Source organism: Erythrolamprus reginae, chromosome 6 (assembly GCF_031021105.1).
Source record: "Erythrolamprus reginae isolate rEryReg1 chromosome 6, rEryReg1.hap1, whole genome shotgun sequence".
In the NCBI taxonomy this organism is placed as follows: domain Eukaryota; kingdom Metazoa; phylum Chordata; class Lepidosauria; order Squamata; family Dipsadidae; genus Erythrolamprus; species Erythrolamprus reginae.
The window spans coordinates 28,543,120-28,568,810 of NC_091955.1; the positions used below are offsets into that span (position 1 = coordinate 28,543,120).

Genomic DNA, 25,691 nt, shown 5'->3' on the forward strand with positions numbered 1-25,691 from the left:
TCTCTCAAATAAACAGTTTGCTATAGCCAGTGTCTTGATACATATCAACCTGAATATTATTTGAGTTTCAATCTTGCACTAGTGTGCTTCCTAGCCATTATAAGGAAGGTTTATATTTTGTCATGATATGTAAAGTTTTTGACTTTGTTTCGGAAGAAGAGAGTACCATATTTTTCGGAGTATAAGACGCACCTTAGTTTTTGGGGAGGAAAATTGGGGAAAAAAATATGCTAACCAGATATTCATCTGGCTAGTGTCCTTAGTATGGTCAACTTCAGCACATTATTTTATTCCCTGGTTAAGGGCTTAAAAAATTTATTCTCAGTGAGTAACAATGAAAGAGCTTGCAAGCCAGTAAGAGCTGGGAACATCATTAGCACCTGGAAAGAAACAGTCTGAGCAAGTAGAGCAATGGAAAAAACCCTGCAAAGACTAGAATTAGGGCTTGGAAAACGTTCTTCTTTGCAGAAATAAAAGAGCTTGCAAGCCGGTAAGAGCTGGGAACATTAATAATACCTGATTAGGGCTGGAAAGAAACATCTGAAGCAAATAAAGCAATGGGGAAAAAACGCTACAAAGACAGGGTTTGGAAAACATTCTTGACAGAGAGTAACAATGAAAGAGCTTGCAAGCGGGTAAGAGCTGGGAACATCGTTAGCACCTGGTTAGGGCTAGAAAGAAACTTACTCAGAAAAAGTTAAAGCAATGAAAAAAACCCTGCAAAGACTTAGGACTTGGAAAACATTATTCGCAGAGAGAAACAATGAAAGAACCTGCAAGGTAAGATCTGGGAAGATCATTAGCAGCTAGTTAGGGCTGAAAAAAAACCCTACATTCAGAGTATAACATGCACCCAAATTATCAGCCTCTTTTAGGGAGGAAAATGGTCCGTCTTATACACCAAAAATACGGTATCTTTATCACATAAAATGATATTAAATACTATGGCTGTGATACCAGAGTAGCAGGTAAAGCAATAAAGCTCTTTGCACAGCACTAGAGCCATGTTGTTTTGAACATTTGGCATGGCATCTAAAATGTTCAGAAGAATTTCCATTGAAATGCAAAGTGACTACTGGATGGTATGCGTAACCCTACCATTTATATAACTTATAATTTATATAACAGCTATAAGATCTGAATAAATTTTTGCCATGTATCCATAAATTCATGTCACCAGGTTTAGAATCTTAAAATAGATAACCATATAATTTTTCATATTTTATTGCACACTCACCAAACCGACTAACGCTGCTCACTCCTTCAATAATTGAATTATAATCTAAATGATCTTCCAGACCAACCTGTTGAAGAAAGATTGCATTTTTTCAATAAGAAATCATGCAAGATAATGTTAATCTGACAGTTAATAAATTATAAAAATTACACTTCTTTTAATATTTTACACTGATACAGATGAATGCCCAACCCCTTTAAAAAATAAAATTAATTCTTCTTATGCAAAAATAATTAACAATAATAATACCCTTGCCCTCAAAATGGAAATAAATACATTTCAAAGTAAAAGAATAATTAATCATTAAAAATATTACCTCAAATAAAACTGATAAAATTCTTAATTTCCCATTTCCTTCAATTGCTTTGTCGACATCAGAAAACTCAGTTGAATCATAACAGTAGATTTGCATCTATAATATATAATACAGTTTAAAATGTTAATAGAACCGTGAAAAGAATATGCAAAGGACATTCTGGTACATCAGGAAATTTAGAAATTTAAAGCACTGATATGTTAAGATGCATATCACTTGGTTTCAGTCAATATATATGGATATTAAATTAAATTAAAAATAATGTTATTATTATTACAAAATTATATAGTTAATGATTATTTTTCCATTAATACTAAAATACATAACAAAGTTATTTGGTGGCACTGGACATTAGCAATATTTTAAATGATTCCAAAGCCATGCATAATCCCCTGTTCAACTGATATTGTTCTGTGTTTCAGAAGAGGCTAAGTTTAGATTGTTTTGATTGTTCTAAAGTTATCAGCAGTAAATATAACAAGAAAAGTGACAGGGCAGCCCATAAAATACCAGAATGGTATGAAATTTCAATTCTACTAAAATAATAATAATAATAATAATAATAATAATAATAATAATAATAATAATAGAAGCTGCCGATGAGACACTTGGCACTATAACTCAAAGGCAGCAAGAACTGAAGGACCAAATACTTGCTCATGCAGGGTCCAAGGCAGAGCGAAAGAGACTGCCAGCCTTAAAAAACATAAGCAAGAAACGACTTGTCCCACTGATGGAAGATATTAACTCTGCACTTGCAACTGTCAATGTAACTTCAATTGAAGAATTGAATCAGTTTGCCTACAGTACAGGTGTGATAGTAACTGAAGAACTAGCAACAGAAACCAATCGGAAAACTAACTGGAAAACTAAAATGGAAAATCCGACTAGAACTGAAAATCAAAAGCTTGAGATCAGATGCAAGCAACTTGAAGAACATTAAGGAGCAGAAACTGAACAATCAGAAGATCAAAGACTATTTGACAAAAAAGTACTGACTTAATACAAGAAAGATCGAGGAAGCTCTGGAAATTGTAAAGCAGCAGATAACAGCGACAGCCAGGAAAATTGAGCGATATGAAGCTAGGATCACCCAGTACAGGCAGAATCAAACATTTCAATCCAACCAGATTCAGTTCTACCAGAACCTGCATCAGCAAACAGATAAGAAAATTGAAAAGCCAGAGGTGAAAATAACAACAAAGTTCTGGAAAGATCTCTGGGAGGTCCAAAAGGACTATAACAGGACTGCTGGGTGGATAAAGGAGTTTGAGAAGGAATTCTCAGGGAGCAATATGCAGCAGCTGGAGATAACACCTGAAATGATTGCAGAAAGAGTGAAGAGGGTAAAGAACTGGACATCCCCTGGCACTGATCAGGTGCATGGTTTTTGGCTGAAATACCTGACCAGCCTGTATGCAAAAATGCCCGAATTGTTCAACAAAATGCTGCAGACAGGAAATATCAGTGAATGGCCTACAGCTGGCAGAACATATTTAATACAGAAAGACGCAGCGAAAGGAGCCATACCAGGAAACTACAGGCCAATAACATGTTTGCCGACCATGCTCAAACTGCTGACAGGTATCATAGCTGACAGAATTCAGGACTACCTAGAAGAAAATGACACCATGCCAGTGGAGCGAAAGGGCAATAAAAGATGAAGCAGAGGTACGAAAGACCAGCTCCTAATTGATAAAATGATTTCATAGAACTGTAAGAACAGGAAAACAAACCTATACATGACCTGGATTGACTACAAGAAAGCCTTTGACTCATTGCCACACAGCTGGATCATAAAATGCCTGGAAGTCATTGGAGCCAATGAAAACATCAGGAAATTCATAGAAAAGGCAATGAAATATTGGAAGACTGAGCTTTTTGCTGGGAATGAAAGCTATGGACTGATCAACATCAGAAGGGGCATCTTCCAGGGGGACTCTTTGTCCCCATTGCTATTCATCATCGCTATAATTCCGCTGTAACTCATCCTACAGAAAACAAACCTAGGCTACCAAACTGCTAGGAATTCACCAAAAATTTCACACCTGCTGTATATGGATGACCTGAAGTTGTACGGAAAATCAGAAACTGAGATACAGTCACTAACCAACACTGTGTGAATCTTCAGCAATGACATCACCATAGAGTTTGGCCTGGATAAATGAGCCACAGTGTCACTGAAAAAGGGGAAAATCACTGAAAGTGGGGGCATTGAAATGCCAAATGGTCAAACCATCAAGTGCCACCAGCTAGAAGCCGACAGACACTTGGGCATCTTGCAACTGGATAATATCAAGCATGATCATGTGAAAACTGTGATCAGCAAAGAGTACATCCAGAGGACCAGAAAAATTTTGAAGAGCAAACTGAATGGTGGCAACACTATCAAGGCTATAAATACTTGGGCCATACCTGTCATTAGATACACAGCTGGCATAGTGAACTAGACTCAAGCAGAGTTGGACAACTTGGACAGGAAAACCAGAAAATTAATGATGATCCATCATGCACTACACCCCCACAGTGACATTGACAGGCTGTATTTACCAAGGAAAATAGGCAGCAGAGGACTTTTGCAAGTGAAACAGACAGTGGAAAAAGAGAAGCATGCATTAGCTGACTATGTGAAGGAGAGCAAAGAGTCAGCGTTGATGGAGGTCAACAATAGGAAGCTTCTCAAGAGGAAGCAAACTAAGGACCAGTACAGAAAAACTGTAACTCAATGTCGTATGGACAGTTGGCGGAACAAAGCATTGCATGGCCAGTTCTTGGAGAAGATTGAAGGCAAAGTGGATGAAGAAAAGACCTGGTCATGGCTTACAAGTGGAACACTCAAAAAGGAGACAGAAGGACTAATACTGGTGGCACAAGAACAGGCCATTAGAACAAATGCTGTCAAAGCCAGAATTGAGAAATCAACCGACGATCCAACAGTGCAGACTCTGTAAAGAAACAGATGAAACACCTCAAAAATTGGGTCCAGAATTAGTAACTAGCACACATGGCAAATTAGCTATATTTTTGGGAACTAATTAAGGTTATCAATTATCAAAGCTAAATTTATTAATGCCATTTATAGTTATTTAATTGTGTCTAGGCAAATGAATGTGCACAAATATATTTATATTTATAATGTTATTAAATCAATTACCTCAAGGGGATATTTTTGTCCATCTATACTATGTTCAGATCCATCATGAGATATATTACATTTCCCCCAATGAAATGATATCCTGCTTGCTTTAAATATTGCTTCTGATCCTCCGCCAATCACAAAGTATTCATTTTTCAGATTAATTTCCACTGGGGAAAAAAACAGAAAATAAATATTATTCATTATATTTAAGAAGAAAAAATTGACTTGCATTTCAAATTTATCAGCATTAATTTTAATATTATCAAATCAAATGATATCACACCATGAGTGAAATTTAAAATAGGTTAACTACATTTTCCTCCACTGAAATAAGCAAGATTTGAGTTAAATTAGGCTGATTAGTAATTATAATAATGTTTATATATTTCAACTCAGTATATGGTTTGAATTTAACCTAGTAAATATTATTTATACCTTATGGATGGGAATTATGAAAATATATAGGTAGACTCCAATATAGAAAGAGTTAATTTTACTGTTAAGAAATCTTATTTTCTACTCTTACTGTGTTTAAATTAATCATTTCTAAGGACTTTAGAGATGAGAATCAAGGAATTACTTATAGCTCTCTTCCTGCCTTCCACCTTTAAATGTTCATGTACCATCAAGCATTTCTTCTACACATTTCTATGAAAACAGATCCCATTGCCTATGTGGAAACAGAATGTAATCATGGTTTACTATTTATGTTAACATAATGTAGTTAAAAATAAATCTAAACTAAGCATTAATATATAGTGTTTGCATAATTAGATTAAATAAGATTATTTATATGAATTTCAATATACTTTGAACACTTTAATTACAATGCTTTTATATATCAGCATTGTTTTTTTCATTTTATAATTTTCAAAAGTTCAGTTTGCTTTAAAAATTCCCTGAAAAATAAAAGGACAAAATAAATTATGTAGCAATACAATTGGTTTGCAACTACATAGCTTCAGCAGATAAATGATACAATATGTTACAGTAGGAAAACCTATTAATACTAAATATTATATTTAATTTAATTTAATTTAATAAATAGCTCAATTTCAAATGCTGAAATATATTTTATAGGCCTGGTGGATATTGAACAGATTTCTATTCCATACTTCAAGTTTTTGTAATTTTCTTCCAGTTTTCAAATGAAACATTGCTAAGTGATTCAAATGTATGTTTTCTTATACAAAAATCGTTTGTCAAAAACGAACTGATATGAAGGTTTGCAGGTTTTATGAAACAAATTCTAAACAAATAATATTATAGATGATTAAATACCAATTGCATAGATGGTGTGTTTATTTCATTCATTTATTTATGCGACATATCAATGCATTCAATCTATACATGGCACATTCTCAAAAATTAGAATGATGCCTCTTGAAATAGAAAATTGCAATTAAGCATGATAAATTTTTAAATATATATTTATAAACTACTCTGTGAAAACATTTAGCTGGGTCTTTGTGACATAACATTATGCACAATGTGGGCTGTACTAATAGCATACATATTATGCTAAAATATATTTATATTCAGAAAATAAAGAGGACTGGATTATAGGAATTATGTTATTTCAAGGGCTATTTTTGTTAATATGTTTCTTTTGTGCCAGGAAGCCTCATGATTTAACGCTTGTTTGCTACTGCCAGCTGTCTTCCCATTAATTGCAAGAATCTTAATTTTAAAAAGATTTTAAAAACTGTAAAAAAAAACCCTGTAAATAATGTTTCACACATGATCAAAAAGTTTTATGAATATCAAATCAAGTATAAATATGTATACTAAACCTGTTTTGCCTGTATTATGGATTAAGGTGCCTTCTGAAGTGTCTTCGTCCCAACCTTTGAACTTTAGTTGCTTGAGGTTCACATTTACTTGAGTGAGATCTTCATCAATATTTATAGGTGACTGTTTGGCACCATTGCATGCTGGATATTTTTTTCCCCACCTTGTTTGATTTAAGGCTCCTAAAAATCAAAACAAATGAGGGAAGTAATTTAGCTAAACATATTTGATAGGTTTTCCTTTGTTTATGAAAGCCACAAATTATGTTCTAAAAGACATTCTGTTAATCTCTGAACAACAACATGCTTTTACAACAATATATGACAATACCAGAAACGTTATTATGAGTTACATTTACAAATGTCCTTCCAGATCACAAATCCTCAGCAAAGCTAGTACACTGAAGTATGAATGTTTTCCTTGAACGTGAAGTTTGAGTTTGAGCTCAATCATTTTCAGTTTCATGGTATCTACAGTAGGAATGCAAGAGAGGCAAATGGTGAAAATGTGCATGTTTTAAAGATGGTTTCACTGGAAAATGGGTGAAGAGGACTTGTAATTGTAGTGTCCTTGATCTGCAATTGCAAAGGAACATGTTTATTATGGTCATAAGTTGTGACCAACTTGATTTTATAAACTTTTTTAATGGGTCAATGGAGATTCTCAGTCATCCAGGTTATGGTTGTCCCATATGTGCTTTTTCAAGAGGCAACTGGACTTTCCAGTTCTTCTTTTTTCTCTGAAGACATTTCACTTCTTATCCAAGAAGTGAAATTTCTTCAAAGAAAAACCAGAAAGTCCTGTTGCCTTTTTTAAAAAAAAGCACCTCTGGGACTTTTTTGAGGGGTTTTAAAGGGAAACCGTTATTTGCTATTTTTGCTGAAAACCATAGATTGGCAAAAATGTGAATTGCAGTCATATGACTGCAAGATATTGCAAACAATTGTTTGTTAAGTACCCAAATATGCTGAGGTGACTGTGGGGCTGTCAGAACATAAAATTTTTACTTACAATCAGTCCTTTAACAACCACTCGAAGTTAGAGCAGAGCCCTCCCTCCCCAAAACAAGGAATTATGACCTGGTTCTGAAGTGCCGTGTAATAATAAGTCACATAATGTTTCAATATGTAATGGACAATTAAGCAAGCATTTATTTTAACCACAAAAAGGGCTGATACTTTGTTTTGTCCTTTCTTTGGTATGGAAAGTATGTGCAAAGTTTGATTACCTTTCTCATCTTCAATACTGCTTAATTTTGGGATAGTCTTATCCTTGGCAGGAATGGGTGATTCATTCCAGGAATAAGACATGATAAGCTCTTTGGCTTGGCAATATCAAGTGAGACAATGCTTTTGAGAACAGAAAGGACTAATTATGCTTTAGAATCTAAATAAGCTGGTTGGCAATCCCCATGAGATGGAAGTTCCATGCAGACCTGACTGAGACAGGTACTACATAACCAATAACTCTGAAGAGGCTCACCATCCATCATTTTTCTGGGTTCTCTGACTGGCAGAAGAAGTCTTTTGTCTTCATTTTATTCTTGAATACTTTTTTAATATTATCTGATTGCTATTTTATGTTATGATGTTATGTTTAATGCTATGCTATTATACTGCTTTGGGAGAAAGCCGTATGTTCTTATATTAATGTTGGCATTGCTTCTGAATCCAAAAGTACCTGTGACTCAAACCCGCTGGGCTGGACACAGAGCAATATACAGCAGGATGCATGTAAATTTTGAATCAGACCTCAGGACACAAATATACATGACATCATATACCCATTTCATCATTTTAGCATCATTGCAATTTTTTCCAGAGACTACTAGTCATTTTCATTATCCTCATCTCCCAGTTCATTCATTATTAGTTTCTATTTTAAAGTAGAGTTATCTGGGAACTCAGTTGTTTCTTAGATTAATATTCAGCCCTTTTTCTCAATCACTTTTGTTTCAAAATGCATTTCTTCAGCACAGTTGCCCTATCAAAGAATGACATTTCTTAAGTTTGCATTTCTATATATTTTTCATATTTCATCCAATGTCTAATTGACCATAAATATGTCAAATAACATTTTAGTGCAAGAGTAGCAAAGTGGTGTTCATAATCCTTTCTAGTATAGCATCTCTCAAATTTAAAATGCCCCTACCATGTGAGGTCAGCAAATCTGCTTAGATTTCCATATTGTTTGAAATTGTTACAAAGTTTGCTGTCACAATTCCATTATTTTATATGTTCATGTTGAATTTTCACAAGACATTTATGTTTGCATGAAAAACGTGGTGGTCTAGTATTATTTCAGTCTATTATTTTCACCTATTTTCCCCATCCTTCATATGACAAGAAAGAAATGTATATCACTTGACAGATGCCCAGAACCACCAACTTAGGTCTGAATAGCAGTAGCAATAGTACTTAGACTTAGACTTCACAGTGCTTTTACAGTCCTGTCTAAACGGTTTACACAGTCAGCAAATTGCCTCCAACAATCTGGGTCCCCATTTTACCCACCTCATAAGAATGGAAGTTGAGTCAACCTTGAACTGGTGGGACTTGAACTGCCAATTGTTGGCAATCAACAGTCTGCAGAAGTAGCCTGAAGTACTGAGTTCTAACCACTGTGTTACCACGGCTCTATGTATAACTGAATACATGCTGAATACCTCTAAATGAAAATATATTATAGATTAAGATTCCTTTCACAAATTCCAAAAGAGCGAAACAAGAACTTATAAAGCCATTCAGTTGCAGTCTAGCCATTGCTAAAATATTGATGCTGGACACATCATGCTGGACAGCTGTTTTGCTAACTTGAACCCCCAATACCAAATGATTCATGAGAGCGAGAAAGGAAACTGACATCATATATATCATTACACTATTATGCAAAACATGTATTCTGTGTCAGTTATGATTAAATGGATATGGGCATAATACTGACATGATATAAATGTGGCTTCTATTGGGCATCCTGGATAGAAATAACAGTAAGGCCAGATGTTATTTCTTTGACAAGAATGATGATGATGTTTGTCCATCGTGTTCGAAGAGGACCTTGACATCTAATGGGTTGTGGGTAGTGTTGGGCAAACCGAACTTGCAAAGTTCGGGTTCGTGCCGAACTTTGCAGTGTTTGCATTGCTGAACCCAAACCCGAACTTTTTTTAAAGTTCGGGTTTGGCATTTGGCGTTCGCTCGAACACCGTGAAGCGCTGCTGCCCGGGAAGACAGTGGGGAATCCCATCGTAGGATTCCCCACCTCCGGCGCTGCAAGCAAAAGAAGGTGGGGAATCCCACGATGGGATTCCGGGGGCAGGATTTTTACGTCATGGAGACTCCTTCCTGGCCAGCCGAAACGGGGAGGAAGGAGTCTCCGTGATGTCAAAGCCCCGCCCCCAGAATCCCATCATGGGATTCCCCACCTCTTTTTGCTTGCAGCGCCACTGCAGCATCCTTTTCCATAAAAATAAAAGGAAGCAAAAGGAGGTAGGGAATTCCCCACCTCCTTGTTTATTTTTATGGGAAAGGACGCCGCAGTGACACTGCTGCTATTTGGGTTCAGGTTCGGGTTCAGCAAACTCATCCGAACTTCACAGCAAAGTTCAGCCAAACTCACCGAACCCAAACTTCGTTGGGTTCGCCCAACACTAGTTGTGGGATGAACGCAATGTATCCACAGGTGGCTGATAAGGCCTATATGGGCACGAAATATTCTGCCACATGTTGGGCAGACGTGTGGGGACCATTGCCACAGCATTTGCAGGTCTGGCTTTGCAGAGTGTTCGCTTCTCTTCTGCTATGAATGTTTTTTTGGCCTCAGATGTCTGGCAGCCTTGGTGGATCAGCGTGCGCCATGTTGGTCGATCTTGTGTTAGGGTTTCCCAGGATGGGGTGTTGATATCGAGGGACTTGAAGGAGGCTTTCGACGTGTCTTTGTATCGCTTCCTTTGTTCCCTATGAGACCACTTTCCTTTAGACAGCTCACCATAGAGGAGCTGTTTAGGGATGCAATGGTCCTGGCTCTATGGAATCAACTCCCTCCCCCTAAATATCCATATTGCTCCCTCCCTACTGGTCTTCTGTAAGGCCACAAAGACCTGGTTTTGCCGGCAGACCTGGGGGACATGAATTGACATCTATCATGGCCAAACTGTATGAATGGTACGTATGTATGTTGATTAGATAGTTTAACTATGGGTTTTAATTAGGGTTTATTTGACTTCTTTTTATTGTATTTGTAATTTTATATTGTTGTAAGCAGCCCTGAGTCCTGTGGGATGGGGTGGCATAGAAGTCTAAATAAGTAAGTAAGAGTAAGTAAATCAATCGATCAATCAATCCTGTCCAGCGTGTCTGGGCCCTCATCAGCAGGGTGGGAATTGATAGAAGGCCTGCTCTGGAGAGGGCCTCAGTGTCAAGCACCTTATCCTGCCACAGGATCCTCAGAATTCTATGGAGGCAGGTCATGTGGAAGTGGTTCAATTGCCTAGCATGTCTCCTGTTCTACAGTCCAAGTCTCACTGGCATACAACAGGGTAGTTAGCACTACTGCTCGGTAGACTTTGAGCTTGGTAGACTTTGACAAGAATAATAGGAGCAGAACAGTATTATGCCAAATTCATCACGGTGTCATAATCTGGCAATACAAAACTTTGAGAAGGGCATAGAACGCAACAAAGTGACTCATTAAACTATGATTTTCTACCATTATGGGAGGATTCTGAGCAATATTTCCAGGAAAGTATTTGTAATAGAAAGATCACTTAAAAATAAAAACAATCATGCTTCCTCCTCCTAGTTCTATTTTCCCCATCTTTAAACATTAAGAATTGTTGTCTATGAAACAACTGACTTCTGACTGCTTAGATTTAATTTTTACCAAAGCTTTTAATTATAAATCTAAGCTTGCAAACTGTGTCACCCATTTAAATTAATAGTAGACAGCCAGAATTGCATCAAAAATATTATTACATTGGCATTTTGCTTGATTACTCTCATTTTTGCTGACTTCTATATAATCTGTCACAAAGAACAGAAATATAAAACAGACTGCCATCTCCTTATTCTCTGCCAGAGCAGGTAATTACTATGATTTTCACGCAGCAATTGTTCTATCCTACTCTGAAAATATTCTTAGCATTGTACTTTCTTCCCATGTCCTCCCTATACTTCACTGTTGCTTATTGGAATTGATCCTAAGATGCTAGTCCTGCAGCTGACAGATACTATATACTGGATTTTTATTCTTTCCAATACAAAAGAATGTTTTAAAGAAAGGAAGTTGAAATTCTGTTGATGAGTTTAATAAATCGATGGGAGAGAATATTTGCAGCCCAGGGTTGAACTGTGGTGTTGTTGATGATGTTACCTAATGTGGTAATGAAATGTTTGCAAGAAATCAATCAAACTCAGAGAGCATCAAACATCCCACAGTTTAAGAAAACTCTGAAAAAGATCAGGGAGAGGGCTCCAAGGGAAAAAATACCAGTGGATTCCTATATTGGTTAGTGGTTCAGAATGTTAGTGATTTATTTATTCTAAGTCCTACCATCTCCCTGTCACATGATCCAGAGTGGACCTCATGAGCATACAGAGCCTTTCCCAGCACTTTCGGTGCAACATGAATGAAAGCAAAAATTTATACTTAGAAACATCATTTTTTACACACAAGAAAACACAGGTGCACCTTGGCTCATGGTAAGATGCTAGAAGGAATTCCAGAAGTCATTCTCGGCATGCTGTGGCTCAATTATTTATCAATGCATTATAACCCACCTCTGCCGCCAGGCATGGGGGAATTAAGACTTTTTTCTCCCCCTAGGCCGTTACAACTATATACATGGTATGTTTGTATGTATGTCTGGTTTTATATATTAAGGGGTTTTAATTTGCTTTTAGTATTGGATTTTATTGTATATTGTTCATGATTGTTGTTAGCCGCCCCGAGTTTTCGGAGAGGGGCGGCATATAAATCCAATAAAACTAAACTAAACTAAACTAATAAACAATAAAAGGTTATTTTCTTTCTATTTCTTCCTTTTGTTCTGAACAACCAATACACACAATGGCACATTTGGACTTCTCACTGCTTCTCAATATTAGGAAGTTGCTATACTTATGCCAATATGATATTTCAGTTTTAAAAATTAAATAAATAAATACATTTACAGACATTTCTAAAATTTTGTTTCACTTTGTCATTATGGAGTAGTGAGTGTAGATTAATGAGAAAAAATGAATTTCAACAACTGTAGAATCAGGCTGCAACAAAACAAAATTGATAACAGTGAATGGAGTATGAATGCAATGAATGCACTTTATATACTATTTCAAGAGTCGAGGAAAACCGTCAATAGAGTTAACTCTCAGTTAATGACTATTTGTTCAGCAATTCAACCATTTAAAATTATTATAATGCTGAATGAGACACTTATGGTTAGTCCTGGAAGTTGCAGCTGTTATAATGTCCCTACTGTCACATGGTCACAATTTGGGCACTTAGCAACTGGCTATCAATTACAATAGTTGCAGCATCCTGTTATCGCATTTGTAACCACTGTTGTTTTCCTACAAGCAAAGTAAATGGAAAAACTGTTAGGAGATTGCAAATGTTGATCACATGATCTATATCCCAAACCATGTCCAATGTGCCTAACCACCACCACTGGAACTGCTACCATTAAGTCAACATGGTTACCTGACATCACACTTAAGAACCATGACGCAGTCGTTAGAATGCAGCACTGCACTGCAGGCTACTTCAGCTAACTGCTAGCTGTGGTTCAGCAGTTCAAATCTCACCACTGGCTCAAGGTTGACTCAGCCTTCCATCCTTCCAAGATGGGTAAAATGAAGACCCAGATTGTTGGGGGCAATATGCTGATTCTGTAAACTGTTTAGAGAGGGCTGTAAAAGCACAATGAAGCAGTATAAAAGTCTAAATGCTATTTCTATTGAGATATTCATTTCCCCCAGACCTATACAATTTATGCATGGTATATTTGTGTGTATGTTTGGTTTTTAATAAGGGTTTTTACTTATTTTAAATATTAGATTTGTTATATGTTGTTTTATTACTGTTGTTAGCCGCCCCGAGTCTACGGAGAGGGGCGGCATACAAATCAAATCAAATCAAATCAATCAATCAATAAATAATAATGACCTCATTATTTAATGACGGGATTCACAGTTCCAGGGACATTTGTTAGCCAAAGATTACCTTCACTATAGCAGCGTTTCCCAACCGGTGTGCCGCGGCACACTAGTGTGCCGCGAGACACGGCCAGGTGTGCCGCGAAGCGCCTAGGAAAGCTCCAGCTGGGCGGGCAGCTGCCGGTGCCGACCTGGAGCTCCCGCTCGCAGCTGTCCCCCGGCTCCTGCTCGATGCCGCGGTTTTCGGCGCTCTCCTGCTGGGCCCCAAAGAAGGAAGGCAGGAAGAAGGAGAGCTTGATTCTTCGCGGCTTTTCCCTGCCTTCCTTCTTTGGGGCCCAGCAGGACAGCACCAGAAACCGCGGCATCAGGCAGAAGCCGGGGGACAGCTGCGAGTGGGAGCCCCAGGACGGAGGCACCGGCAGCGCCCCGCCCAGCTGGAGCTTCCCTGGCGTTGGCGGCAAGTGTCCTTTGTGGCCCGGCGGGAGGGCACTGGTGGTGGGAGGGGTGGTGGTGGCTGCACGGCCGCAGGCACTCGTGGGGAGATGGTGGCGGAGAGAGGGAGCTCCAGGCGGTGGCGAGAGGGAGCTCTCTCTCTCTCTCTCTCAGCTGACTGCAAGCGGGAGCCCTGACGGTGGCGGTTGGACGTTCTGCTGGACGTCGTACATGCTGGCGCTGCGGGCCTGGCATATACGGTGTCCAGCAGCACGTCCAGCTGCCGCCGTCAGGGCTCCCGCTTGCAGTCAGCTGAGAGAGAGAGAGAAAGAAAGAGAGACATATAAGAGAGGCAGAGAGAGAGAGAAAGAGAGACATAGCAAGAGAGGCAGAGAAGAAGAGACAGAGCGAGAAAGAGAGACAGCAAGAGAGGCAGAGAAAGAGAGATAGAGAAAGAGAGAGAGAAAGAGAGGCATAGCAAGAGAGGCAGAGAGAGAGAAAAAGAAAGAGAGACATAGCAAGAGAAAAATATAGACTTAGCAAGAGAGGCAGAGAGAGAGAGAAAGAGAAAGAAAGAGAGACATAGCAAGAGAGACAGAGAGAGAGAAAGAAAGAGAGATAGCAAGAGAGGCAAAGAGAAAGAAAGATACATATAGCAAGAGACAGTGAAAGAGAGAGAGCAAGAAAGAGAGAAAAAAGCAAGAAAGAGATAGCAAAAGGGAGAGAGAGAGAGCAAGGGAGAGAGAAAGACATAGAGGAAGGGAAGGAGGGAGAGAGAAAGAGAGCAAAAAAGAGAGGAAGAAAGAAAGAAAGAGGGATGGAGAGAGAGAAAGAAGGGAAGAAAGGAAAAGAGAGAAAGAGGGAGAAATAGAGCGAAAGGGAGGAAGAGAGAGGGTTTTTTTGTCCAAACTTTTCTTTAGGCCCACCACGCCACCCCCCGCTTTCAATGTTCCCCAGGATTTTGAAAAAATGAATAATGTGCCGCGGCTCAAAAAAGGTTGGGAAACACTGAACTATAGGGAATTGAACTACTTTCAGATTAAAATCTAAAATATCCCAAAGAGTTCTTAGATAAATTAACAAGAACTGAGCTCGCAGTAAGCAAATAGAATAAAATTGTGGTAAAAAGTGAATTAATTAATTAATTAATTAATTAATTAATTTGTTTGTTTGTTTGTTTGTTTTCTATGCCGCCCAATCCTGAAGGACTCAGGGCATTTTACAACAATATAAAAATACAGGAACAATTAAAAAGAAATCTAATATACAATTCTAACTATAAAATCCAGATTAAAACCCACACTAATTAAACAATCAACATGCATGCACAACATTCATACAATTTGGGCATGATGACTATTGATTCATGGGCCCTAGGCCTGCCAGTAAAGCTTTCATTCCATTCCTCATATGCCATTTCTTTAGCTGATTTCCTCCCAGAGAAAATATCAGAACTTTTAACCTGATAATCATTTAAAAGTTCATTTTCCACTAATTAAAAAAAAGGACTGCTGTGAACAGCTGGCTAGGAAGTGACATTTAAGCTAACCTCCTTTCTGAATTATATCAGTATAGGTGACCTTTAAAATAATTGTAGTCTCAGTGGCCGTAGTTGATTCTGAGTTATAAATTTATAGATCTGAAAACAGGCAAACTTCACAGTCTGTGGAGCAATGTCACATTTCAGTGTGGCTGTAATATTCCATAGATATCATTTTGGGATTTTTTTCTACTTTAACTGAGTTATGCATATTTTATCCATAAAGTTGGATTTTATATTACAGTCCCATTCCCTTATAATAAATATTTTAGAAAGACTTGCTGAATCTCCCCGCTCAGTCATGCCTAATTCTTGGAGACTGCCTGGAAACAAATCCTTCCATGGTTTTTTCCCGAAGATTTTTCAGAAGTGGTTTGCCATTCTTTGCCTTCTAGAGCTGAGAGAATGCCCGGCCGGTGACTTCACTCCCCGGCCCGGATTTGCTGTAGGGCCAGGGAGACACGGTCCTCGGCGCAGCCGCCATCTTGTGAAGCCGGGATCTCGCGAGATTTCGCAAGATCCCGGCCATTTTGGGTGACATCGGCTATTGCCGATGATGTCATCGGGGGCAGAGCCTGCGAGCCCTATAAAAGGGGCTGCGCAGGCTTTGGGCCTCCTTTTCGCCCCGACGACGAGGAGCAGCGAACACCCACCCGCCCTCCCTATCTTTCGCCCCTATCTTTCGCCCCTAAGGCCGACCCACAGTGTGCCACTGTGGGTCGCCCTTAGGGGGGCCGAATAGGAATTTTTGGCGGTCTCAGTATTTTCTGTGACCGTTTTTTCGGCTATTTCACACTGCGGTGACGGATATGCGGTTAGGGGGTGCTTCGCCCCCTGTTTAGGCTAATTGGCTTACCTTTGGTCATTTGGGTAGGCAGGTTAGGGGCGGAAAACTGGGTGGTGTTTAGCAACTGCGTGTTCTCCGTTGGGCATCTTTGGGGATGATTGACAGGTTCTCTCCAAAGGTCATGGTGCCTTTAGCTCGATCTGACCATTTGGGGGGAACCCGTCTTTGGGTCCCACCCATTTCTATCCCCTTGTAGGGGTTTAGACTGCGAGACCTCCCACATGCAGGTGCATGGCAGAGATCCAGGTGAGGGCGGGGCCCTTCACCTGGATCAGCATGGAGCTACGCCCATAAGTTGCCCCGGAAGTTTTTCTGACGTCATTTTCCACCCCAGAAGTAATTGTTTGACCCTGTGGGTCCTTGTTAGGGTTTATTTAAATTTATGCTAATTTAATGAATAAATTATGCTAATTTAATTAATAAAAATGACCCATTTTTAAATCCAGCTCTTGTGTCTGTGTCGTTACTCCGCCTCTGCTGCAAAGGGAATGGCTCAATATCTCTTTGCTGGCTTTGTGTTCAAGATAGGATTAGATTAGAACTCACTGTCAACTAGTTTCTAGCATGATGCTTTAACCACTATACTAAGCTGGCTCTCATTAGAAGTTTAGTTCTATGTATATCTATGTCTCCTATGGACAACTGAACACTGAATTTTCATGAAGTGCAAAATTTATTATTTCAGAGGACACAAAAACAAAAAGTCCTACGAAAACACTTGTAGGAAAGGAAAAGGGAATTTTCTACTCTTACATTTTGTTCCTGTCTTTTAATGTGTTCAGGAACTTTTTAAAAATGGGTAAATGATGTAAAATAATCAGGAATTGTGCAAATCCAATGACATCATAAAATCCAAGGCCAATTTCGATGGGTTCATATAAGTGAGGATAAACAAAAGCTTTTCAGGGCAATTGCCATCAGCATTCCTCCTAGTGCAGTGATGGCGAACCTATGGCACGTGTGCCACAAATGGCATATGGAGTCATGTCTGAGGGCACATGAGGCATTGCCCTATGTCCAACTGATTTTCAGCCTTATTTTTTGGTCATTTTTGCTCTCTCCATGGCAAAATGGCCCAACAGGACGACCTTATGTGCTCACCCTCAACTTCCTTTTCGCTGTCAGAGATCTTCAAGAACTTCTTCAGCTTTGGACAGTTGCAGCCAGGCCTCTCACATCTCAGCCCATTTCAGTCTTTCCTGAAGGGAAAGGGAATAATGGAGCTCCAGATCAATCCGGAGCTCTGTTATCAGCTACACAGGCCTTCAGGAAAGCTTTCCTGGCTGCAGAAGAAATGGGCAGAGGTGTGCAAGGCTTGGCTGCAACTATCTGAAGGTAAATAGTAGAGCAACTCCACTTCCTTTCATTTCTGAATTTCCAATTGGCCCTTGGGCTTTTTCCACTATCCTCAAGCTTCAGGAAGCTTTCCTGAACCTTGGGGAGAGCAAAAAACAGCCCAATGGATCTACTGGAAGTCAGGAGGCTTCAGTGAGGCCTGTGCACGTACACGGGGGTGGGGTGGGGGTGCAGTGTGTTCTCTGTGTGTGTGGATATGTGCATGGCAATGCATTATGGGTGAGGGCACGTATGTGCACGCTAGCGCACACACCCTTTTGACTTGTAATAAGTAAAATAATAAACATTGACACTAAAATTCTATTGGTCGGAGAGTTTTTCCTTGGGGTTGGGGAGCGCAATAGATTACGGAATGGATTTATTACATTGAAAACCATTTTCACCTGGATTTTGTTGGGAAGATAGATCAATTATACTGTAGATACTGAATTTATTATATTTAATTGGATAACAATTGATAAGAAATAGTATTAAGAAACAAACATAAATGTTTAATCCAGAAGGAATTATTTTTAACTGACAATTTTAGTTAGATAAGATGCCATGGTAAATTTTCTACTAATTGATAGCAACAATAGTTTGTTAACAGAGTGTTTTGAAACTTTAACCTTGCCTTTCTCAACAGAATGTATACAGTGGACTCCCACACAAATCTGAAAGCTTGGAAGACTAAACCTTTGGTCCTGGTGACTAACCCAGATTGGATCTTGCACATCTAAAACTAAACTAATGAATGAAACAAAGCAAAACAAAAGATAAAATGGTAAAATTAAGATAAAAGAACTTTTGATAATGTAAAACAATAATTGGAACTGAATATCTTGAAAAAATTAGACACTCGACAGTGGCAAACTATCAAGCCAATCAAGATAGTTTCTTATTTATTTTATTCAGTATTTATTTATTTTATTAGACAGAGACATCCCTGGACATCAAAGTGAGAATAGACAACTTGTTAGAACTATGAAAACAGATGTCCCCATATCCTATATATAGTAATTAGTCTGAGACAATAGCAACATCTTCTTATATTTTCGTGATGTTAGATCATTTAAAAGTAAAAGTCAAGCAAATTTCATTGCAGAATCCTGGGCCCACTAACCATACGGTACTGATTAGTGCTAGAGAAAGAAACTGGCAACAAGGCAAAACCCAAGATTGAACAAATTTACTATCCTGAATAGCATATTTTTTAAACAAAAGTAACTACTGGAAAGTAAATAAATCAGGAATCCCTGCAACAATAAAGAACAGAATGGAAACAGAAACCCCAAAAGACACTTTTCCTTTGCCTAATAAATATCTCATAATCTACAACCATGCATGGAAATTCTACAGCATCAAATGATGGAATGTAAAAACCTTATTGCATTTTGTTTCGGTGCAAAAATAATGCTATTAGATTCTTGATTCTTTTCAATGAATAGCAAGAAAACAAGGAAGCAATTATGAAAATACATTGGATTGGTGGCATTTTTTGAATAGAGATATGATGATACAGTACATGTCTCATTCACTGAGAGTAATTCAAACCAGTTGTAAGAATCAATTAAGTTGATAAATGACCTGAATGTTAAAATCTTAATTGAAAAATATAGATATGAATCTTATTTTCGTCTGCACAATTTCTGTAATAAATTATGCATTCTCACATTATTCATCATAGTATTATTTGTACAATTATAATATAAGTCAGAATAAGAGATAAAATAGGCAGAAATGTTATTTTGTATTCTCTCTTTTTGATATTTTCAGTAATTAATATTATTTTGTGAAGTAGACCCAGAGACAGGGTTTTGAGCAATCGGTACTTTTATTCAGCTCAGAGAACAAGTGACAGCTCAGCAAGGTAAAGTGACAATTCAGCGAGTACCGACTGACTCTGCCTGGAGAAACCGCTTCTTTTATACTTTTGCGGTTCCCGCCAAAGCTAGAGCCGGCCGCGTCTGAGCCAATCAGGAGCGACTTCCTGCTTGGGCTCAGACAGCGCTGGAAAGAGGAACAAACTATTTACAGAGTTACAAGGTAGCCATTTCAGGATACAACACCCCTCCCCTCATAGTTGGACTCATCCATCAAGAAAGCCATGTGACGAAGTCGTCCAATCGGTGAGGCCTCCGAGGCTCTCGCGCTGACCTGCGCAGTTCAATTTCTCCTTCGCCACTGACTGTGGAGGATGGCTCGCCGCTGTTCTCCCGGTGCGGCGGACTTGGCCTGGCAGGCCCAACGAAGGCTTCGGAGGACGAGGATGGCTCGGCGTCGCTGGATGGTTCCCCCTGGCCCGATAAGTCTCTTTGCGTGTTTCTTAGTTCGGGCAATGTACTAAAGTCTGTTGAAGGGGGAGAGTCCATGTCAGCGGGTTGTGGCAATTGATTTTCAGCTCGTTTCCGAATGTGGTCTATGTGTCGTTTCCACAAACGACCATCCTCTAGTTTAACAACATAAGTCTTGGGTGCGTTTTGCTTAACAATAATTCCCTTCATCCAGTTTACATTTCCATCAAAACATTTTACATATACATTTTGTCCCAAATACATTTCTCTTTCTGGTTTCATACACATTTGGTTATTATTGACACAGAACCTTGGATTTAACCTGTCTAATGGTGACCTCAACTTCCTTCCCATCAATAACTCTGCAGGGCTTACATGTGTGTGCGAGTTAGGGGTAATGTGCTGGGTTAGTAAGAATTGGTCCAAGTTTTGTTGCACATCCCCAGGGCCTGACCTGTGCAATGCCTCCTTTGCCACCCGTACGTAACGTTCTGCCAACCCGTTAGCCCAGGGCGAGTAAGGCGAGATGAGGGCATGCCTGACCCCTAGGCCATCTAGGAATAATTCGAATTGCCTGGCTGTTAGCTGTGGCCCATTGTCAGACACTAAGAGATCAGGGCAACCATGGGATGCAAACAGTCTGCTCAATACCTTGATAGTGGCACTTGTGGTTATGTTGTTCATTGCTATTATTTCCAACCATTTGGAGAAGGCATCAACCACTATTAAAAAATACTGAGACCCCACTGGGCCAGCAAAATCAATGTGGATCCTAGACCAAGGACCAGCAGGCTGTTCCCACTCAGCCGGAGTTGTTTTGGGGGGACTGGGCCTTGACTCTTGGCACGGGTCACACTTTGAAACCCAACTTTCAATATCAGCATCTAGCCCTGGCCACCATAAATGCCCCCTTGCTAGGCTCTTCATCCTGACAATCCCAGGATGGCCCACGTGTAACATTTTGAGTACCTTTTCCCTTAGGCGTTTGGGGATGATCACTCTATCCCCCCACAGCAAACAACCTTTTACATACGATAATTCAAGCCTTTTGTTTTTAAAATCACACAATTCAGGTTTAACAATATCATTTTGCCATCCCTTTAGAACACAGTTCACCACTTGTTTAAGGATTTGATCTTGCTGCGTGTGTGCAGCTACCTCTTTTGCTGTGGTTAGTGGGTTTTCCTCGAGTTCTATCATTAGCACATCTGTGGAAGGAACAGGGTCTTCCACTAAGTCTGCTATGGGGCATCTGCTGAGGCCGTCTGCATGATTGATTTCCTTCCCCCCCTTGTGGGTGAGCTCATACTGATACCCTGAGAGGAAAAGAGCCCATCTGATTAGTCTTGGAGACATAAAAGGTGGAGTGGGCTTGTTGGGGGCTAGCAGGCCTAGTAGGGGTTTGTGGTCAGTGACTAGCTCAAAGCTTCTTCCAAAAATGTAATTGTGAAACTTCTTCACCCCTGCCACTAATGCTAGAGCCTCCTTGTCTAACTGGCTATAATTCCTCTCTGTGCTGGTCATGGTTCTTGAAAAAAATGCTATTGGGGCCTCTGTCTTATTAGGTAGAACGTGAGCTAAGACTCCTCCTATGCCGTACGGCGAAGCGTCGCAGGTGAGCCTAATGGGTAGTGAAGCACTATATTGGACTACTACACTTTTCGAAGTTAATAAATTTTTTATTTGAGAAAAAGCTTCACGTTCAGTTTTCCCCCATGTCCAGCGGGCTTCCTTCTGGAGTAAACGATGGAGAGGCTCTGCTACTGTTGCCTTCTGCTTTAAAAAAACGGAATAAAAATTAAGGAGGCCCAAAAATGCCTGCAACTCATTCTTATCTCGTGGCTCTGGGGCTTCTCTAATTGCTCTCAGCTTCTCTGTTGTGGGGTGGATACCTTCTTTATCTATTTTATACCCAAGGAATTCAATACTGTTAGTTCCCCAGACACATTTATCAGGCTTGATTCGTAGCCCTTTGTCCTGTAGCCTCTTAAGTACTTCCCTTATTCTTTTGTTCACTTGTTCCTGGTTTTCCCCTGCAATTAAGATGTCATCAAAATATGGAATTGCCCCATTTACCCCTGACAATAGGCGTTCCATGATGCTCTGGAATATTCCTGGGGCTATGCTTACCCCAAACTGTAACCTCGTGCATTTGAAAGCCCCCCTGTGCGTTACAATCGTTTGAGCGTTTGCTGTTTGTTCATCGACCGGAAGTTGCTGGTAAGCCTGCGCCAGGTCGATCTTTGCGAACCTTTTTCCCTCCCCCAGGGAGTGTAAGAGTTGTTGCACAACCGGGATGGGGTAGGGGTGGTGTTGGAGTGCCTTATTCAGGGTTGATTTGTAATCAGCGCAAACTCTTAAAGAGCCATCTGGCTTCAGGGGTGTCACTATGGGAGTTTCCCATGGCCCCTGTTCCACAGGGACCAAAATACCTTGACTAATGAGTTTGTCCAGCTGCATGTCTAGCTTGGGGAGAAGCGGAAGGGGGACCCTGCGAGGTTTCAGTCTAACCGGTGGGACCTTGGGGTCAATAGAGAAAGATATAGGGGGTCCCTTATACAATCCCAAGGTGGGGCTGAACACTTCAGGGAACTCTTTCACAAAGTTAGGCATATTATCACAGTTTACATTACACACACCCGAAATTTCGATCCCCAACGGTTCCATCCACGCTAGACCCAGCAGGGAGTGTTTGGCCCCCGTCACAATAAGTATGGGAAGGGTACATTTAACATTCTTAAATGCAATAGGTACATTTGCTGTTCCCAGGACCGAGATTACCCCCCCTTGGAAGTCTCTGATCACCAAAGAGGTTTGAGTTAGGTCAGCCTTAGACACATTAGGCATATATAGTTTAAATTTTTCCCAGGGCATGATGGTATATCTCGAGCCCGTATCCAGCTCCATTGAGCAAGGCTGGTTATTTAGTAACAATGAGATAACAATTTTAGCCCCCTTTTTGGTTGCCGTGTTATTCACGGAAAATTGAGAGTTACCTCTATTGTAGTCGCGGTTAGCGGTTGAGTAGTTCCTTTGACCCGAGTTGCGGAACGGTCTCCTTTCTCGCGATTGGGGGGGCTGGTTTTGAGGTCGCTGGTATTGTTGTGTGGCAAAAGTTTCTTCTGGTGCCGTTGCCCTGCATGCGATGGCGATGTGGCCTCTCCGGTTGCAACGGCGGCAAGTAGCGTCTCGGAAGGGGCATCGATGGCGCTGGTGATTTCCCCGGCAGCCCGCGCAGGGGGCTGGGTGAGTAGCTCTAGGGTGTCTCGGCTGGTCTTGCAGGAGGAGGCAGTTGTCCCCGTTGCTAGTTGGCTGGCTGAGGTCGTCTGTTCCCACGGCGCTGGGAGACTCGGCGTCGATTTTGGCAATGATTTCTCGCCTTCCGTGCTCTTTTAATTCTCTTGCCGCTGCGTCGGCTGCTTCCGCGGTCTGCGCTAATTTAATTACGGTTTGTAGAGTCGGCTCTTCTTCGGTGAGGAGTTTATTTCTCACTGTGTTGCTCTTCATGCCGAAAACCAAGGCGTCGGTGAGGCGAGCTTCCGGGTCTTTAAACTTGCATTGAGCAAGTACCGTTCGAAGCCGCGTTGTAAATTGGCTGATCGACTCGGTTTCTCTCTGAGCCATCATGTGGAATTGATGCCGGTAAACCATGGCTGGTCTGGTTGGTTTGAAATGGCTCGCTAGTTTCTGTTGAAGAACGTCCCACGCTGTGGTTCTTGCTTGTTCTGGTTCGGTGAGAGTTTGGGCAAGTCTACGGATCTCTGCGCCGCAGTAATTGAGAAAAATAGCCCGTCTGCGATCGGCTCCGGCGTCCTGCATTCCCGCCGCCTCGAGGAAGATCTCGAAGGTGGCCATGTACTCGTCCCATGTCATTTTCTCGGGATCGAAGAGTTCCGGAGCCTGGCCGATCTGGATTTTGTCCATGTTGCACGCGAAGTTCTTCCGTTCGTTCGTCGCCAGTGAAGTAGACCCAGAGACAGGGTTTTGAGCAATCGGTACTTTTATTCAGCTCAGAGAACAAGTGACAGCTCAGCAAGGTAAAGTGACAATTCAGCGAGTACCGACTGACTCTGCCTGGAGAAACCGCTTCTTTTATACTTTTGCGGTTCCCGCCAAAGCTAGAGCCGGCCGCGTCTGAGCCAATCAGGAGCGACTTCCTGCTTGGGCTCAGACAGCGCTGGAAAGAGGAACAAACTATTTACAGAGTTACAAGGTAGCCATTTCAGGATACAACATTTTGAAACTTACAGAGCATGAAATTAATACTATTATTCTGGTCCTACATAAGTGAAATATTATATTTGGAGAGAAATAAAATGTTTTAGAACTGAGTATAACTCATATGGCTAGGGATATTTATCTGTCTGTCTGTCTGTCTGTCTGTCTGTCCGTCCGTCCGTCCGTCCACCCACCCATCCATCCATCCATCTATCTTATATATACATTAAAATGTTTTAATTAAAAGCTAATATTTCATACTGTTTATAGAGAACATGGGATAACGTTTGTGTTTTTTTAACTAATACTACATTATTATATTGCTTCTAGTAATACTGTACATTTCTAGGTGTACATTTTCTGTATTCAGGAATATTTATTCTTAGACCAATTTTATTGCTTATTGTGGTAAAATCTGTGTTAGATATGAATAGGGGCAAGAGGTGGGTTCCTCCCGGTTCATGACCCCCTGGTGACATCCGCGTCCAATGCAAACTTTTATTACTCATTCTACTATCTCCAAATCCAGTATGTTAGAAAATGGAGAATAAGATTAAAACTATGCTAAGTGTGCTTTTCCTTGTTCTTCAAACAATATATATTCTGTTGACATTTTTCTTAAGTTAATTTTTACTTTGATGTCAGTATATATTTTATTAGGACTCTAACTTGTCCTATTTTTGCAGTTGTTATAAACTCTTCTCTTAATATCATCACTGTTTCAATATTTGGTGTATTACTGACCCCCTCAGAGAGGGTTCGCAACTTGGGTGTCCTCCTCGATCCACAGCTAACATTAGATTTTGGCTGTAGCGAGGGGAGCCTTTGCCCAGGTTCGCCTGGTGCACCAGTTGCGGCCCTATCTGGATTGGGAGTCACTGCTCGCAGTCATTCATGCCCTCATCACTTTGAGGTTTAACTACTGTAATGCTCTCTACATGGGGCTACCTTTGAAGAATGTTCGGAAACTACAGATCATGTAGAGCAATCATGGGCTTCCCTAGGTATGCCCATGTCACACCAACACTCCACAGTCTGCATTGGTTGCCGATCAGTTTCCGGTCACAATTCAAAGTGTTGGTTATGACCTATAAAGCCCTTCATGGGATCGGACCAGAATATCTCCGGGACCGCCTTCTGCTGCACAAATCCCAGCGACCAATTAGGTCCCAGAGTTGGCCTTCTCCGGGTCCCATTGACAAAAAAATGTCATCTGGTGGTGGCCAGGGGAAGAGCCTTCTCTGTGGCAGCCCCGACCCTCTGGAACCAACTCCCTCCGGAGATCAGAATTGCCTCCACCCTCCTTGCCTTTCGCAAATTCCTAAAAACCCACCTCTGCCGTCATGCATGGGGGAATTGATTCCCCTGGGCCGTTTCAATTTATTTAT

The 25,691-nt window shown here is 40.4% G+C and overlaps 1 protein-coding gene across 4 annotated transcripts in view; it reads right to left on the reverse strand.

Annotated features, from left to right (window-relative positions):
* PTPRZ1 (protein tyrosine phosphatase receptor type Z1) overlaps positions 1–25,691 on the reverse strand; it is a 155,521-nt gene that overhangs the window by 66,386 nt on the left and 63,444 nt on the right. For all 4 annotated transcript variants that reach the window (XM_070754742.1, XM_070754740.1, XM_070754739.1 and 1 more), the window contains exons 3-6: positions 6,486–6,665; positions 4,708–4,859; positions 1,554–1,649; positions 1,238–1,304 (exon numbers count right to left, since the gene is read on the reverse strand). In XM_070754742.1, the coding sequence (XP_070610843.1) occupies positions 1,238–1,304; positions 1,554–1,649; positions 4,708–4,859; positions 6,486–6,665 (495 nt within the window). The remainder of the gene's footprint in view (positions 1–1,237; positions 1,305–1,553; positions 1,650–4,707; positions 4,860–6,485; positions 6,666–25,691) is intronic.